Source organism: Prionailurus viverrinus, chromosome D1 (genome assembly GCF_022837055.1).
Source record: "Prionailurus viverrinus isolate Anna chromosome D1, UM_Priviv_1.0, whole genome shotgun sequence".
Classification (NCBI taxonomy): Eukaryota; Metazoa; Chordata; class Mammalia; order Carnivora; family Felidae; genus Prionailurus; species Prionailurus viverrinus.
The window spans coordinates 61,858,824-61,874,721 of record NC_062570.1 but is presented as its reverse complement, the minus strand read 5'-3'; the positions used below and the strand labels follow the sequence as shown (position 1 = coordinate 61,874,721).

Genomic DNA, 15,898 nt, shown 5'->3' with positions numbered 1-15,898 from the left:
TAGTGTGTTCATTTTTTTCAAATTTTCAAATGATTTCTTTTTCCCCCTTTTTTCTCTAATCGAACAAGCCACTTTCAACATGCAGACCCAAACACACCTAGGATCTCGCATCATTTATTCAATTTTTTTTCCCTAGAAACATATACACTATGAAAACTGAAACAGAAAGAAATAGAAAATTTGAACAGACCCATAACCAGTAAAGAAATCAAATTAGTAATCAAAAATTTCCCAAAAAACAAGAGTCCAGGGCCAGATGGCTTTCCAGGGGAATTCTACCAAACATTTAAGGAAGAGTTAACACCTATTCTCTTGAAGCTGTTCCAAAAAATAGAAATGGAAGGAAAACTTCCAAACTTTCTCTGAGGCCAGCATTACCTTGATCCCAAAACCAGACAGAGACCCCACTGAAAAGGAGAACTATAGACCATTTTCCCTGATGAACATGGATGCAAAAATCCTCAACAAGGTATTAGCCAACTGGATCCAACAATACATTAAAACAATTATTCACCACTACCAAGCGGGATTTATACCTGGAATGCAGGGCTGGTTCAATATCCACAAAACAATTAATGTGATTCATCACATCAATAAAAGAAAGAACAAGAACCATATGATCCTCTCAATAGATGCAGAGGAAGCATTTGACAAAATACAGCATCCTTTCTTGATAAAAACCCTCTAGAAAGTAAGGATAGGAGACCTGGGAAGATGGCGGCATAGGAGGATGCTGGGCTCACCTCATCCTGCTGATCACTTAGATTCCACCCACATCTGCATAAATAACCCAGAAAACTGGCAGAAGACTAGCAGAACAGACTCTCCAGAGCCAAGCATAGACAAGAGGCCCATGGAAGAGGGTAGCAAGGAAGGAGATGCAGTGCATGCTACACGGACTGGTGGGAGGGAGCTGGGGCAGTGGAAGGGCAGCCCGCCTGGCAAGGCAGACCCCCTGAAGTCTGGCTTGCAAAAGCGGGGGGGCCAGACTCCATGAGCTCTGACAGCCAGGGGGACTTAACATCTGGAATGTTAAAAGTCAACAGCTCTGCTCTCGGAGAGTGGAGAGGGTGAGAGGACAATGGGAGGGAGAGTTGTTGAGCCCTGGAAGACAGAGCTCAGCTCGGCGGTGGAACAAAGGCACTGGCAAGCATCATCTCCCTCTCCCATCCCCCAACCGAAATTCCAAAGGGAGCCAGTTCCCATCACTGAACTTGCTTGCACCGTGCAAGCGCCCAATGCTGTGCTTCTGTGGATCCATCCCTCCTCTGGACCTGCCTCCCTCTGGTGCTGCAGGTCCCCTCCTGCAGGGGACCACTGATGGCAAAGCGAGCTAACCCTGCCTCTCCCACCCCTGTGCACCTTAAGGATCCAACCTGGCTAATACGCCCTAGGCCAGATCCCATGGAAGCAGCACCGCAAGCCTGGCAGTGTGCAAGTAGCCCAGACAGGGCCACACCACTCCACAGTGAGTCCTGCCCCTGGGAGAAGGGAAGATAAGGTACACACCAGTTTGACTGTGGCCCCAGCGGTGGGCTGGGGGCAGACATCAGGTCTGACTGTGGCCCCCCCACCAACACAAGTTACTCAGGACAGCACAGGGGAAGTGCTCTGCAGTTCCACGCCACTGCAGGGACTACCCAAAATGACAAAACGGAAGAATTCCCCTCAAAAGAGACTCCAGGAAGTAGTGACAAATAACGAATTGATCAAAAACGATTTAAGCAATATAATAGAACAAGAATTTAGAATAATAGTGATAAAATTAATCACTGGGCTTGAAAAAAGCATAGAGGACAGCAGAGAATCTATTGCTACAGAGATCAAGGGACTAAGAAATAGTCATGAGGAGCTAAAAAATGCTATAAATGAGGTATAAAATAAACTTGAAGCAGTTAGAGCAAGGATTGAAGAAGCAGAGGAGAGAATAGGTGAATTAGAAGGTAAAATTATGGAAAAAGAGGAAGCTGAGAAAAAGAGAGATAAAACAATCCAGGAGTATAAGGGGAGAATTAAAGAACTAAGTGGTGCAATCACACAGAACAATATCCATACCATAGGAATTCCAGAGGAAGGAGAGAGAAAGGGGCTGAAGGTGTACTTGAACAAATCATATTTGAGAACTTCCCTGATCTGGGGAAGGGAAAAAGCATTGAAATCCAAGAGGCACAGAGAACTCCCTTCACACGTAACTTGAATCGATCTTCTGCACGACATATAGTGAAACTGGCAAAATACACGGATAAAGAGAAAATTCTGAAAGCAGCTAGGGATAAACAGGCTCTAACTTACAAAGGTAGACGTATAAGAGTAGTGGCAGACCTATCTACTGAAACTTGGCAGGCCAGAAATGAATAGCAGGAAATCTTCAATGTGCTGAACAGAAAAAAATATGCAGCTGAGAATCCTTTATCCAGCAAGTCTGTCATTCAGAATAGGAGAGATAAAGGTTTTCCCAAACAAACAAAAACTGAAGGAATTCATCACCAATAAACCATCTGAAAAGAGATCCTAAGGGAGATTCTGTGAGTGAAATGTTCAAGGACTGCAAAGTACCAGAGACATCACTACAAGCATGAAACCTACAGACATCACAATGACTCTAAATCCACATCTTTCAGTAATAACACTGAATGTAAATGGACTAAATGCTCCAACCAAAAGACATAGGGTATCAGAATGGATAAAAAAAAAAACAAGACCCATCTATTTGCTGTCTACAAGAGACTCATTTTAGACCTGAGGACACCTTCAGATTGAAAGTGAGGGGATGGAAAACTATCTATCATGCTACTGGAAGTCAAAGGAAAGCTGGAATAGCCATACTTAGATCAGACAAAATAGACTTTAAATTAAAGCCTGTAACAAGACATGAAGAAGGGCATTATATAATAATTACAGGGTCTATCCATCAGGAAGAGGTAACAATTATAAATATCTATGCACTGATATCAGCAGCCCTCAAATATGTAAAACAATTAATCACAAACATAAGCAACCTTATTGATAAGATTGTGGTAATTGTAGGGGACTTTAATACCCCACTAACAACAATGAATCAATCATCTAGACACACGGTCAATAAAGAAACAAGGGCCCTGAATGATACATTGGATCAGATGGATTTGACAGATGTATATACAAAACTCTGCATCCTAGGGCACCAGAATATACTTTCTTCTCGAATGCACATGGAACATTCTCCAAGATAGACCACATACTGGGTCACAAAACAGCCCTTAATAAGTATACAAAAATTGAGATCATACCATGCACACTTTCAGACCACAGTGCTATGAAACTTGAAATCAATAACAGGAAGAAGTCTGGAAAACCTCCAAAAGCATGGAGTTAAAGAACACCCTACTAAAGAATGAATGGGTCAACCAGACAATTAGAGAAGAAATTTAAAAATATGTGGAAACAAATGAAGATGAAAATACAACAATCCAAACGCTTTGGGATGCAGCAAAGGCACTTCTGAGAGGAAAATACATTGCAATCCAGGCCTATCTCAACAAACAAGAAAAATCCAAAATACAAAAACTAACAGCACACATAAGAAACTAGAAGCAGAACAGAAAAGACACCCCAAACCCAGCAGAAGAAGAGAAATAATAAAGATCGGAGCAGAAATAAACAATATAGTATCTAAAAAAGACTGTAGAGCAGATAAATGACACCAGAGTTGGTTTTTTGAAAAAAAATAAACAAAATTGATAAATCTCTAGCCAGGCTTCTAAAAGAGAAAAGGGAGATGACCCAAATAGATAAAATCATGAATGAAAATGGAATTATTACAACCAATCCCTCAGAAATAAAAGCAATTATCAGGGAATGCTATGAAAAATTATATGCAACAAACTGGACAACCTGGAAGAAATGGGCAAATTCTTAGGACCCACACACTTCCAAAACTCAAACAGGATGAAATAGAAAACTTGAACAGACCCATAACCAGTGAAGAAATTGAATCAGTTATCAAAAATCTCCCAACAAATAAGAGTCCTGGACCAGACGGCTTCCCTGGGGAATTCTACCAGACATTTAAAGCAGAGATAATACCTATCCTTCTCAAGCTGCTCCAAAAAATAGAAAGGGAAGGAAAACCTCCAGACTCATTCTACGAAGCCAGCATTACTTAGATTCCTAAACCAGACAGAGACCCAGTAAAAAAAGAGAACTACAGGCCAATATTCCTGATGAACATGGATGCAAAAATTCTCAACAAGATACTAGCAAATCGAATTCAATAGCATATAAAAAGAATTATTCACCATGATCAAGTGGGATTCATTCCTGGGATGCAGGGCTGGTTCAACATTCGCAAATCAATCAATGTGATACATCACATTAATAAAAGAAAAGATAAGAACCACATGATCCTCTCAATCAATGCAGAAAAGGCCTTTTACAAAATTCAGCATCCTTTCTTAATAAAAACCCTTGAGAAAGCCGGGATAGAAGGAACATACTTAAACATCATAGAAGCCATTTATGAAAAGCCCACAGCTAATATCATCCTCAATGTGGAAAAACTGAGAGCTTTCCCCCTGAGATCAGAAACACGACAGGGATGTCCAGTCTCACCACTGTTGTTTAACACAGTGTTGGAAGTTCTAGCATCAGCAATCAGAAAACAAAACAAAATCAAAGGCATAAAAACTGGCAAAGATGAAGTCAAGCTTTCACTTTTTGCAGGTGACATGATATTATACATGGAAAACCCAATAGACTCCACCAAAAGTCTGCTAGAACTGAAACATGAATTCAGCAAAATTGCAGGATACAAAATCAATGTACGGAAATCAGTTGCATTCTTATACACTAATAATGAAGCAACAGAAATACAAATAAAGAAACTGATCCTATTCACAATTGCACCAAGAAGCATAAAATACCTAGGAATAAACCTAACCAAAGACATAAAAGATCTGTATGCTGAAAACTATAGAAAGCTTATGAAGGAAATTGAAGAACATACAAAGAAATGGAAGAACATTCCGTGCTCATGCTTTGGAAGAATAAATATTGTTAAAATGTCAATACTACCCAAAGCTATCTACACATTCAATGCAACAATCAAACAACAATCAACATTGCACCAACATTCTTCTCAAATCTAGAACAAGCAATCCTAAGATTTGTATGGAACCACAAAAGATCCTGAATAGCCAAAGTAATATTGAAGAAGACCAAAGCAGGAGACATCACAATCCCATACTTTAGCCTTTACTACAAAGCTGTAATCATCAAGACAGCATGGTATTGGCACAAAAACAGACACATAGACCAATGGAATAGAATAGAAACCCCAGAACTAGACCCACGAACGGATGGCCAACTAATCTTTGACAAAGCAGGAAAGAATATCCAATGGAAAAAAGACAGTCTCTTTAACAAATGGTACTGGGAGAACTGGACAGCAACATGCAGAAGAATGAAACTAGACCACTTTCTAACACCACTCACAAAAATAAACTCAAAATGGATAAAGGACCTGAATGTGAGACAGGAAACCATCAAAACCCTAGAGGAGAAAGCAGGAAAAAAACCTCTCTGACCTCAGCTGCAGCAATTTCTTACTTGACACATCTCCAAAAGCAAGGGAATTAAAAGCAAAATGAACTCTTGGGACCTCATGAAGATAAACATCTTCTGCACTGAAAAGGAAAAAACAAAACTAAAAGGCAGCCAACAGAATGGGAAAAGATATTTGCAAATGACATATCAGACAAAGGGCTAGTATCCAAAATCTATGAATAACTCACCAAACTACACACCTGAAAAACAAATAATCCAATGAAGAAATGGGCAGAAAACATGAATAGGCACTTCTCTAAAGAAGACATCCAGATGGCCAAAAGGCACATGAAAAGATGCTCAATGTCACTCCTCATCAGGGAAATACAAATCAAAGCCACACTGAGATAATACCTCTCACCAGTCAGAGTGGGTAAAATGAATAAAACAGGAGACTATATGTGTGAAGTGGATGTGGAGAAATGGGAACCCTCTTACCCTGTTGATAGGAATGCAAACTGGTGCAGCCACTCTGGAAAACAGTGTGGAGGTTCCTCAAAAAATTAAAAATAGATCTGCCCTAGGACCCAGTAATAGCACTACTAGAAATTTACCCAAGGGATACAGGAGTCCTGAGGGATAGGGGCCCTTGTACCCCAATGTTTATAGCAGCACTTTCAACAATAGCCAAATTATGGAAGGAGAGTAAATGTCCACCAACTGATGAATGGATAAAGAAATTGTGGTTTATATACACAATGGAATACTACGTGGCAATGAGAAGAATGAAATATGGCCTTTTGTAGAAACATGGATGGAACAGGAGAGTGTTATGCTAAGTGAAATAAGTCATACAGAGAAAGACAGATACCATATGTTTTCACTCTTATGTGGATCCTAAGAAACTTAACAGAAGACCATGGGGGAGGGAAAAGAAAAAAAAAGAGAGGGAGGGAGCCAAATCATAAGATACTCTTAAAAACTGAGAATAGGGGCGCTTGGGTGGCGCAGTCGGTTAAGCGTCCGACTTCAGCCAGGTCACAATCTCGCGGTCCGTGAGTTCGAGCCCCGCGTTGGGCTCTGGGCTGATGGCTCAGAGCCTGGAGCCTGTTTCCGATTCTGTGTCTCCCTCTCTCTCTGCCCCTCCCCCGTTCATGCTCTGTCTCTCTCTGTCCCAAAAATAAATAAACGTTGAAAAAAAAATTAAAAAAAAAACTGAGAATAAACTGAGGGATGATGGGGGTTGGGAGGGAGGGGAAAGTGGGTGATGGGCATTGAGGAGGGCACCTGTTGGGATGAGCCCTGGGTGTTGTATGGAAACCAATTTGACAATAAATTTCATTTTTTAAAAAGGGAAAAAAAAGAAAGTAGGGATAGAAGGATCATACCTTGAGATCATAGAAGCCATATATGAATGACCCAAAGCTAATATCATCCTCAATGGGGAAAAACTGAGAGCTTTCCCTCTAAGGTCAGGAACAAGACAGGGATGTCCACTCTTGCCACTCTTATTCAACATAGTATTGAAGTCTTAGCCTCTGCAACTGGATAGCACAAAGAAATAAAAGGCATCCAAATCGGCCAGGAGGAGGTCAAACTTTCACTCTTTGTAGATGACATGATATTCTATATGGAAAACCCAAAGGATTCCACCAAAAAACTGCTAGAATTGATTCATGAATTCAGCAAAATTGCAGGATATAAAATCAAGGCACAGAAATCGGTTGCATTTCTATTCACCAAAAATGAAGCAACAAAAGGAGAAATCAAGGAATCAATCCCATTCAAAATTGCACCAAAAACCATAAAATACCTAGGAATAAATCTAACCAGAGAGGTGAAAAATCTATACACTGAAAACTATAGAAAGCTTATGAAAGAAATTGAAGAAGACATCAAAAAATGGAAAAAGATTCCATGCTCCTGGATAGGAAGAACAAATATTGTTAAAATGTTGATAGTACCCAAAGCAATCTACATATTCAATGCAATCCCTATCAAAGTACCACCAGCATTCTTCACAGAGCTAGAACAAATAATCCTAAAATTTGTATGGAAACAGCAAAGACCCTGAATAGCCAAAGCGATCTTTAAAAAGAAAACCATAGCAGGAGGCATCACAATCCCGGACTTCAAGCTATACTACAAAACTGTAATCATCAAGACAGTATGGTACTGGCATAAGAACAGACACTCAGATCAGTGGAGCAGAATACAGAACCCAGTAATGGATCCACAAACGTATGGCAAACTAATCTTTGACAAAGCAGGAAAGAATATCCAGTGGAATAAAGACAGTCTCTCCAGCAAGTGGTGCTGGGAAAACTGGATAGCAACATGAAGAAGACTGAACCTGGACTACTTTCTTACACCATACACAAAAATAAACTCAAAAGGATGAAAGACCTACATGTAAGACAGAAAGCCATCAAAATCCTCCAGGAAAAACCAGTCAAAAACATCTTTGATCTTGGCTGCAGCAACTTCTTACTCAACACATCTCTGGAGGCAAGGGAAACAAATGCCAAAATGAACTACTGGGACCTCATCAAAATAAAAAGCTTCTGCACAGCAATGGAAATGATCAGCAAAACTAAAAGGCAACTGACAGAATGGGAGAAGATATTTGCAAATGACATATCAGATAAAGGGTTAGTATCCAAAATCTATAAAGAACTTATCAAACTCAACACCCACAAAACAAAGAATCCAGCAAAGAAATGGGCAAAAGACATGAATAGACACTTCTCCAAAGAAGACATCCAGATGGCCAACTGACGCATGAAAAAATGCTCAACATCACTCATCATCAGGGAAATACAAATCAAAACCACTATGAGATACCTCCATACATATGTCAGAATCATTAACATTAACAACTCAGGCAACAACAGACTTTGGTGAGGATTGGAGAAAGAGAATCTCTTTTGCATTGTTGGTGGCAATGCAAGCTGGTGCAGCCACTCTGGAAAACAGTATGGAGGTTCCTCAAAAAATTAAAAATAGGACTACCTTATGACCCAGCAATTGCACTACTAGGTATTTATCCAAGGAATATAGGTGGGCTGTTTCGAAGGGACACATGCACCCCCATGTTTATAGTAGCACTATCAACAATAGCCAAAGTATGGAAAGAACCCCAATGTCCATCGATGGATGAATGGATAAAGAAGATGTAGTGTATATATATACATATATATATACATATATACATATATATATATATATATATAATAGAGTATTACTCGGCAATCAAAAAGAATGAAATCTTGCCATTGGCAACTACATGGATAGAACTGGAGGGTATTATGCTAAGTGAAATTAGTCAGCGAAAGACAAACATCATATGACTTCACTCATATGAGAACTTTAAGAGACAAACTAGATGAACATAAGGGAAGAGAAACAAAAATAATATAAAAACAGGGGGTGGACAAAACATAAGAGACTCTTAAATATGGAGAACAAATAGAGGGTTACTGGAGGGTTTGTGGCGGGGGGGGGATGGGCTAAATGGGTAAGGGGCATTGAGGAATCTACTCCTGAAATCATTGTTGTGCTATATGCTAACTAACTTGGATGTAAATAAAAAAAAAATTAAAAAAACCATTTGTAACACTTGCAGTGTTTATACTAAAAATTTTAACTGCTGGGGCTCGGTTGCTCAGTGGGTTGAGTATCTGACTCTTGATTTCAACTCAGGTCATAATCCCAGTGTTTTGAGATTGAGTCCCTCATTAGGCTTGGTGCTGAGCATGGAGCCTACTTAAGAATCTCTCTCTCTCTCTCTCTCTCTCTCTCTCTCTCTCTGTGTCTCTCTCTGTCTCTCTCCCTCTGCCCCTCTCTCCCACTTGTGCACACACTCTCCCCCCGTAAAAAAATTAATTGCTTATTTTAGTATGATTAAAGATAGATTTAGATGCCACTTACAACCACTTCCTCTTGGTTTTTGTCTTTCATTCAGTGTTTGATATCTTATTATGTCTGGTTTTTATTTCAGTTTTCTTACATTGTCTTAAATATAGAATAAGCGTTAAAACAGATAAATTTCCTTGATACAGATCATTTGAATCATAGTACAATCAAACTATAAAAATCCTGACAGAAACTTCTCAAACACCAGAATGACCACAGTTAAATTTTTATCATGGTTCTAAATTATGGATAATCATTTTTCAATATTTTAACTATAATGAGATTATTATTTATAGACATCTTATATAATACAATTAGTAAGAAATATATAATAAGAATAGATAAATAAATAATACATAATAAAGAGAATATTCACAAAATGAATAATAGTAACTAACCATCCCTGTAAACTGGGATTTTAAGCCTATTGTGGGTTTGTGGTAAATAAGTCACCTCCAACGCTAACATACTGAGAACTCCTGAACGCCCAGTTTTTTGGATCAGTGTTATAGAAGGTTCTTACTTCTTCAGCCATGCCAAGACTCTGAAGGGCTTGGCCTCACTTACACTTACCCAGTTCTAAAGCAAACTTGCTTTATGCATCCCTGAAGAGGGGACAATTCAATGGGCTGCTTCTACCCTCTTCTGGTGTCCAAATGGGACCATTAAAGGGATTACTCAAAGAATGAGACCATTTAATTTATTGTCCAAAGCAGGTTGTGTATGAGTGTCATTAAATAATCCTATGAGTAAACAAGCAGAAACCTGGACTATCCTGGCAAACAGATGTTTTTTATTCAATATACTGAAAAGGCTCTGACTTTTAGATCCAACAGTCTTCCTTTATTCCTTTAGGGTAAATACAGACTGTTGGTCATTACCCTTCCTAATCTGAGAAAAAGGCAGCAAGTAATCAAATAGAGGATCATTTCCAAAGAACAGAAAAAAAAATAAATAAAAGAAATGCAGAGGTAACTGAACATGTAGGTAAGTTTGAATTGGAGGATGTAAGAAAAGACTCTTCTGAAAGAACGGTCTGTTTAATTTGATCACAGATAGGGTTTCCAAATCAACATTCCAGACAAAGCGTACAGAGCCAGCCCCATAATCTCCTACCACTGCCCTCGACTCAACTTCACTGCTGGTTGTCCTCACTAATTATTTATTTTGTGCCTGGCATTGTTCTGGTTGCTAGAAATTTGGAAAGAAATATTACACACACTGACTTTGAGGTACCATAGCATAGCATGATGTTTGGGGAAATGATATTCTTTTTTCCCTTGTTGATACAGATGGAGCATACAGTGCATCTGACATATCTAACCACTTTCTTCTTGAAATCTTCATTTATTCATCTCGTCAGCCCTACCTTCTCCTAATTTCCACCTTATCTCAAAATAGAATTTAAAAAAATTCTCCAACATTGAGGCAGCACCATTAACCTTCTTGGCTAGTCTGAAGAAGCTTGAATGAGAGTATGGCTTTTAATGTATGCCTATACTCACAGAATGTTTCAATCGTTTGATACCAATCCCATGGCCAAGCTTCCATGTCTGGGTCAGGTTGTGAATGATAAGAATCATATTTGGGTTCTGAGTATTGTGTTCAGGGTCAGCAGGAATGCCTAGGGCTGCATCTGTTTTACATATTATATAAAACTTTCATAGGATGACACATATTTTGTAGCACATGGCCAGCAAGGGCCAGATGTGTACTTCAAGATATGAGTGTTTAGATTTCACAACATTTTTACAATGTATTTGAATTTCGCTTGTTTTTCTTTCTTTTTTTTTTTTTGATGTTGGTGTTTATTTATTTGAGAGAAGGCATGCAAGCAAGGGAGGGATAGAGAGAGAGGGAGAGAGAGAAATCCCAAGCAGGCTATGTAGCTTGAACCCATAAACTGTGAGATCATGACCTGAGTTGAAATCAAGAATTAGATGCTTAGCTGACTGATCCACCCAGGCAACCCTAACTTGTTTTTATACCTTTGTAATTGTGCAGCTCTTAACTCATAAATTAATTCAAATAATTCAATAATTAATTGCTAAATGCCCACTTGGTGCTAAACTTCATTTTGCCTTTCAGTGAGCATAAACCAGACATGGCTCCTGGTCTTCCAGAACTTCCAATAGATCTAACGGAAAATCAGCATACGATAAGTGGTATAAACACAAAGCAGGGTATTGTGCCAAGAGTAACTTATTTGAGAGAAAGAAGAAATGTTGGTGGGTTACAAAAATCCCTCTGAGGAAGCCACAATGAACTTTACCAAAGAAGAAAAAGTAATTGTTGGCTATGTCATCTGGAGCGGGAGAATCCTAAATGAAGAAAAGAGGTTTTGTGCAAATACTTGAAACAGATAATTCTAAGCAGAGAGAAGATTAAGAACAAAGACTCTGAGGCAGGAATACTCTTAATTTGTTTTGAGGAATTAAAGATTCCTGGATATTAGGGAGCTAAAATAACAGTGGTCTATGATGTAGATGGAGAGGTGTGTGAGGGTCAGATCATTTAAAGTTTTCTGACTATGAGAAATAAATTATTTTTTATTTTAAGAGCAATGAAAATCCATCAGTGGCATTTGTTTTGTTTTGCTTTGTTTTGTTTTGTTTTGTTTAACATAAGCTCATGTGATCCAGTAGATGTTTGCAGAAGAGCAATCTGGTTTCTTTGGGGAGAATACAACTTTAGGGGGCAAGTGCAAAAACAATAAATCTAGCTGGTAAATTAGCCAATTACAATAGCCAAGGAACAGTTGATGATGTTGTTTACCAGTACAGTGACAGTGTGTAATGTATAGGTAAGAAGTGGACACATTCTGGGTATGTTTTAGGGTGGACACTATAGAAATAGATGAAGGATTTGATATCCAGGAAAGGGAAGGAAAGGGAAGAATTGAGAAAGATTCTTGAGAGTTTTCTTAAGCAATATTGTGATTGGTGAAGGCATTTTATGAGGAAAACCAAATATTTTTTGTTATAACTTGAGTTTTGAGATGAAATATCCAGATGAAGATATCAAAGTAGGCAGCTGTATCCATGAGTATGAGCTCACAGGAGAGGTGAGGACTTTGAGGTGTAAATTTCAGGCTACAATGGTGAATAAAAATTAACACTATGCCCCCTCTCAGGGAACTTAGTAGAGACCTTAGTCTCTTATGTAGGCTAATGAATATCAAATTGTAAATTCAATAAGTTATATAAAGATAAATATGATTACCCAAATAATAGATATGCGGGGGAAATCTGTCTTAGTTAAGGGGCTTCCTGAGAAGTAATAGTTGAATTGAAGATGAAAGGGACAGGCTGGTTTTAAAGGTGGAGGAGAGGTTGGGGAGAAGATGGGAAAGACCATCTCTGTGAAAAGAGCATCTTAGGCAGAAAGAATATTTGGAAGAAAATCTCATGAAAGAATAAAAATGATGTTTGAGAAATAAAAGAAGGTAAGTGCTTGAGGCTGAGGCTAACAGATTTGTCTTCCAAGAGCAAACACTCCAATCATTCAACGAAGGAGACAATTAAAAATAGCAGGCTAAGTTATCTAATGCGGAGAGGGGTTCAGGGCAAGCAATAACAATAGACAGGATTCTAGAAAAGGTCTCACAGGGAAACAGGGTGCATTCAGAAGAAGGTTAGCCTGAGGAGCTGCCTGGTGGGCTAGTATGACAAAGATGGGAAATAGGTCACAAGATGAAGTCAGAATCTGAGGCTAATTTAACATGTTGGAACAATTAAATCAAACACAAAAGCCAGTATGGACTTTTAAACATCTGCCTACATTATAAGAGGCTTAAACCTTTTATCATGACTCCCAGGGGCAGAACTCAATGTGAGGAAGAAGCAAGTCAATTCTGTTGCAATGAGGCTTTTTAAAATTCCGGACTTAACTGACATTGGCCCTCTTTCGAAGCTTTAGAATAGTAGGTTCTCGGGAAGAGAAAAAAAACCCTGCTCATACGTTCAATAAATGTATATTAAATGAATACTTAACCTACTGATTCAATAAATGACTAAGTGGGCTGGTGTCTGAGACTGTCTTCAACCGAAGTCTCCATATCACAAGGGCACAGATAAGTTGAACATCTCAGGGGGTGAGAATTCTACTGGGAAATCACTCACCAAAGGCCTCTTGCATAAATATTACTCTCTACTTATCACCACAGGAGAACAAAGAGTACTTCTTGGCTATGTTATCTGAAGTGGAATAAAACAGGAGCGTCTTTCCCTAAGTACTATTTGGAAGAAAAATATACTTGGAGAGCAGCAGAAAATGGAAAACTATGGGTACACAGTGACTATTTAAACAGATTTTGGATACTTAAAAGCTAAATCTTACTCTTTAAAAAATTTTTTTAACGTTTATATTTATTTTTGAGACAAAGAGAGACAGAGCATGAGTGGGGGAGGGGCAGAGAGAGAGGGAGACACAGAATCTGAAGCAGGCTCCAGGCTCTGAGCTGTCAGCACAGAGCCCAACACAGGGCTCGAACTCACCAACACAGGGCTCGAACTCGCCAACGACAAGATCATGACCTAAGCTGAAGTTGACACTCAACTGACTGAATGACCCAGTTGCCCTGCCAATTCTTACTCTTTATTTTCAATGCTTAATGAATAAGAGGGAAGAAACTAATAATTACTTTAAAAACCTCAGCTCTCAATTTTACAGGTACACCTTTTACCAGAACCTCTGGGAAAATATTCCAGGTAACATATCTTTTCTGAAAATTAGCTTCCTCTAGTCTATTCGCTTTCGCTTGTGGCTTCTAAGGACATCTATGCATCTTGCCAGTGGATGAATAATGGCTCTTAAATGACATCAGGAGAACACTATTCTCTTCCAGGTATCAGATAATACATGGCTAAAGAAGAGAGTTACTCATCTAATACTTTGTAAACTTAATTAACTTTAAGTATATTTTCATTTACTTAGAAATTTCACTTTACTCATCTGAAATTGGAGGATTTCTTTTGAAAAATACTTCCTTTCTTCTCGGAAGAAGTATCTCAGTTCCAGAATTACCGGTTTGGTAAGCCCTATCATGAATTCTTCCTCCTTTCTTCTCACTGGATTTTCTGGCCTGGAGCAGCAGTATCCCTGGATCTCCATTCCCTTTTTGACCATCTATGCCATGGTGCTTTCGGGCAATTGCATGGTGCTACATGTGATCCGGACAGAGCCCAGCCTGCACCAGCCCATGTTCTACTTCCTGGCCATGCTGGCCTTCACTGACCTGTGCATGGGGCTGTCCACGTTCCACACAGTGCTGGGGATCCTGTGGGGGTTCATTCGAGAAATCAGCCTGGATTCCTGCACTGCCCAGTCCTATTTTATCCATGGTCTTTCCTTCATGGAGTCCTCTGTTCTCCTTACGATGGCCTTTGATAGGTATGTTGCTATTTGTAATCCATTGCGTTATTCCTCCATTCTGACTAATTCCAGGATTTTCAAAATTGGGCTCGCCATAGTAGGTAGGAGTTTCTTCTTTATTACACCCCCCATCATCAATCTGAAATTTTTCCATTACTGCCATTCCCACATCCTCTCTCACTCATTCTGTCTACACCAGGATCTTCTCCGCCTCGCTTGCTCAGACATAAGATTCAATAGCTACTATGCCCTGATGCTGGTCATTTTCACACTATTGTTGGATGCTATTCTGATCCTTTACTCCTATTTCCTGATTCTTAGGTCAGTGCTGGTAATTGCCTCTCAGGAGGAGCGACATAAATCATTTCAGACTTGTGTCTCCCACATTTGTGCTGTTCTCGTGTTCTACATCCCTATCATTAGCCTCACAATGATGCACCGTTTTGGCAAGCATCTCTCCCCTGTGGTCCATGTACTTATGGGCAACATCTACATCCTTTTTCCACCTTTGATGAACCCCATCATCTACAGTGTCAAGACCCAGCAGATTCGTAGCAGAATACTCAGACTCTTTTCTCTGAAAATATATTGAGGTGCTCAGGTCTTTAAAAAAACAAAACAGCAACAATAACTAACACACAAAATTCAATACCAAAAAATGAATTTTATTAGAATTAGAGATTTAGCGCAGGGACTATGATTCTTGATTTTAAAATACATTTTAAACATAAATGCAGAAACAAGTCCCATTTTAGGCTATGTTTTGGAAGTCAACTGTTCTTAGGGCTAGAGGTGGGAGGCTCCATCTGAAACATTCCATAAATTTTCTACCAACTACCAACTTCTACCAAGTTGGACGCTTAACCGACTGAGCCACCCAGGTGCCCCTGATTGATTCTTATTTAAAAAATATATATATAAAAAACATAAATAGGTTCCCTTCTAAGTAATATAGTTCAATTTTCAAAAGAAGGGAAGAAAGAAAGGAAAAAGGTATCTGTGCAGAGATAAAGAGAAAATAATTGGTTTAATATTATTAAAATCTCTTAGGTACCTAAGGAGGAAAGTGTTAGCTAATACTCAGCAG

General features: G+C 39.0%; 1 protein-coding gene across 1 annotated transcript; it reads left to right on the top strand.

Moving 5' to 3' along the window:
* The first annotated feature begins 12,436 nt into the window (after nt 1-12,436).
* LOC125146485 (olfactory receptor 51V1) lies at nt 12,437-15,403 on the top strand. Its single transcript, XM_047823219.1, has 2 exons — nt 12,437-12,502; nt 14,441-15,403. The coding sequence occupies exons 1-2, from the start codon at nt 12,437-12,439 to the stop codon at nt 15,401-15,403; spliced, it is 1,029 nt and encodes a 342-aa protein (XP_047679175.1).
* The last annotated feature ends 495 nt before the right edge of the window (nt 15,404-15,898 follow it).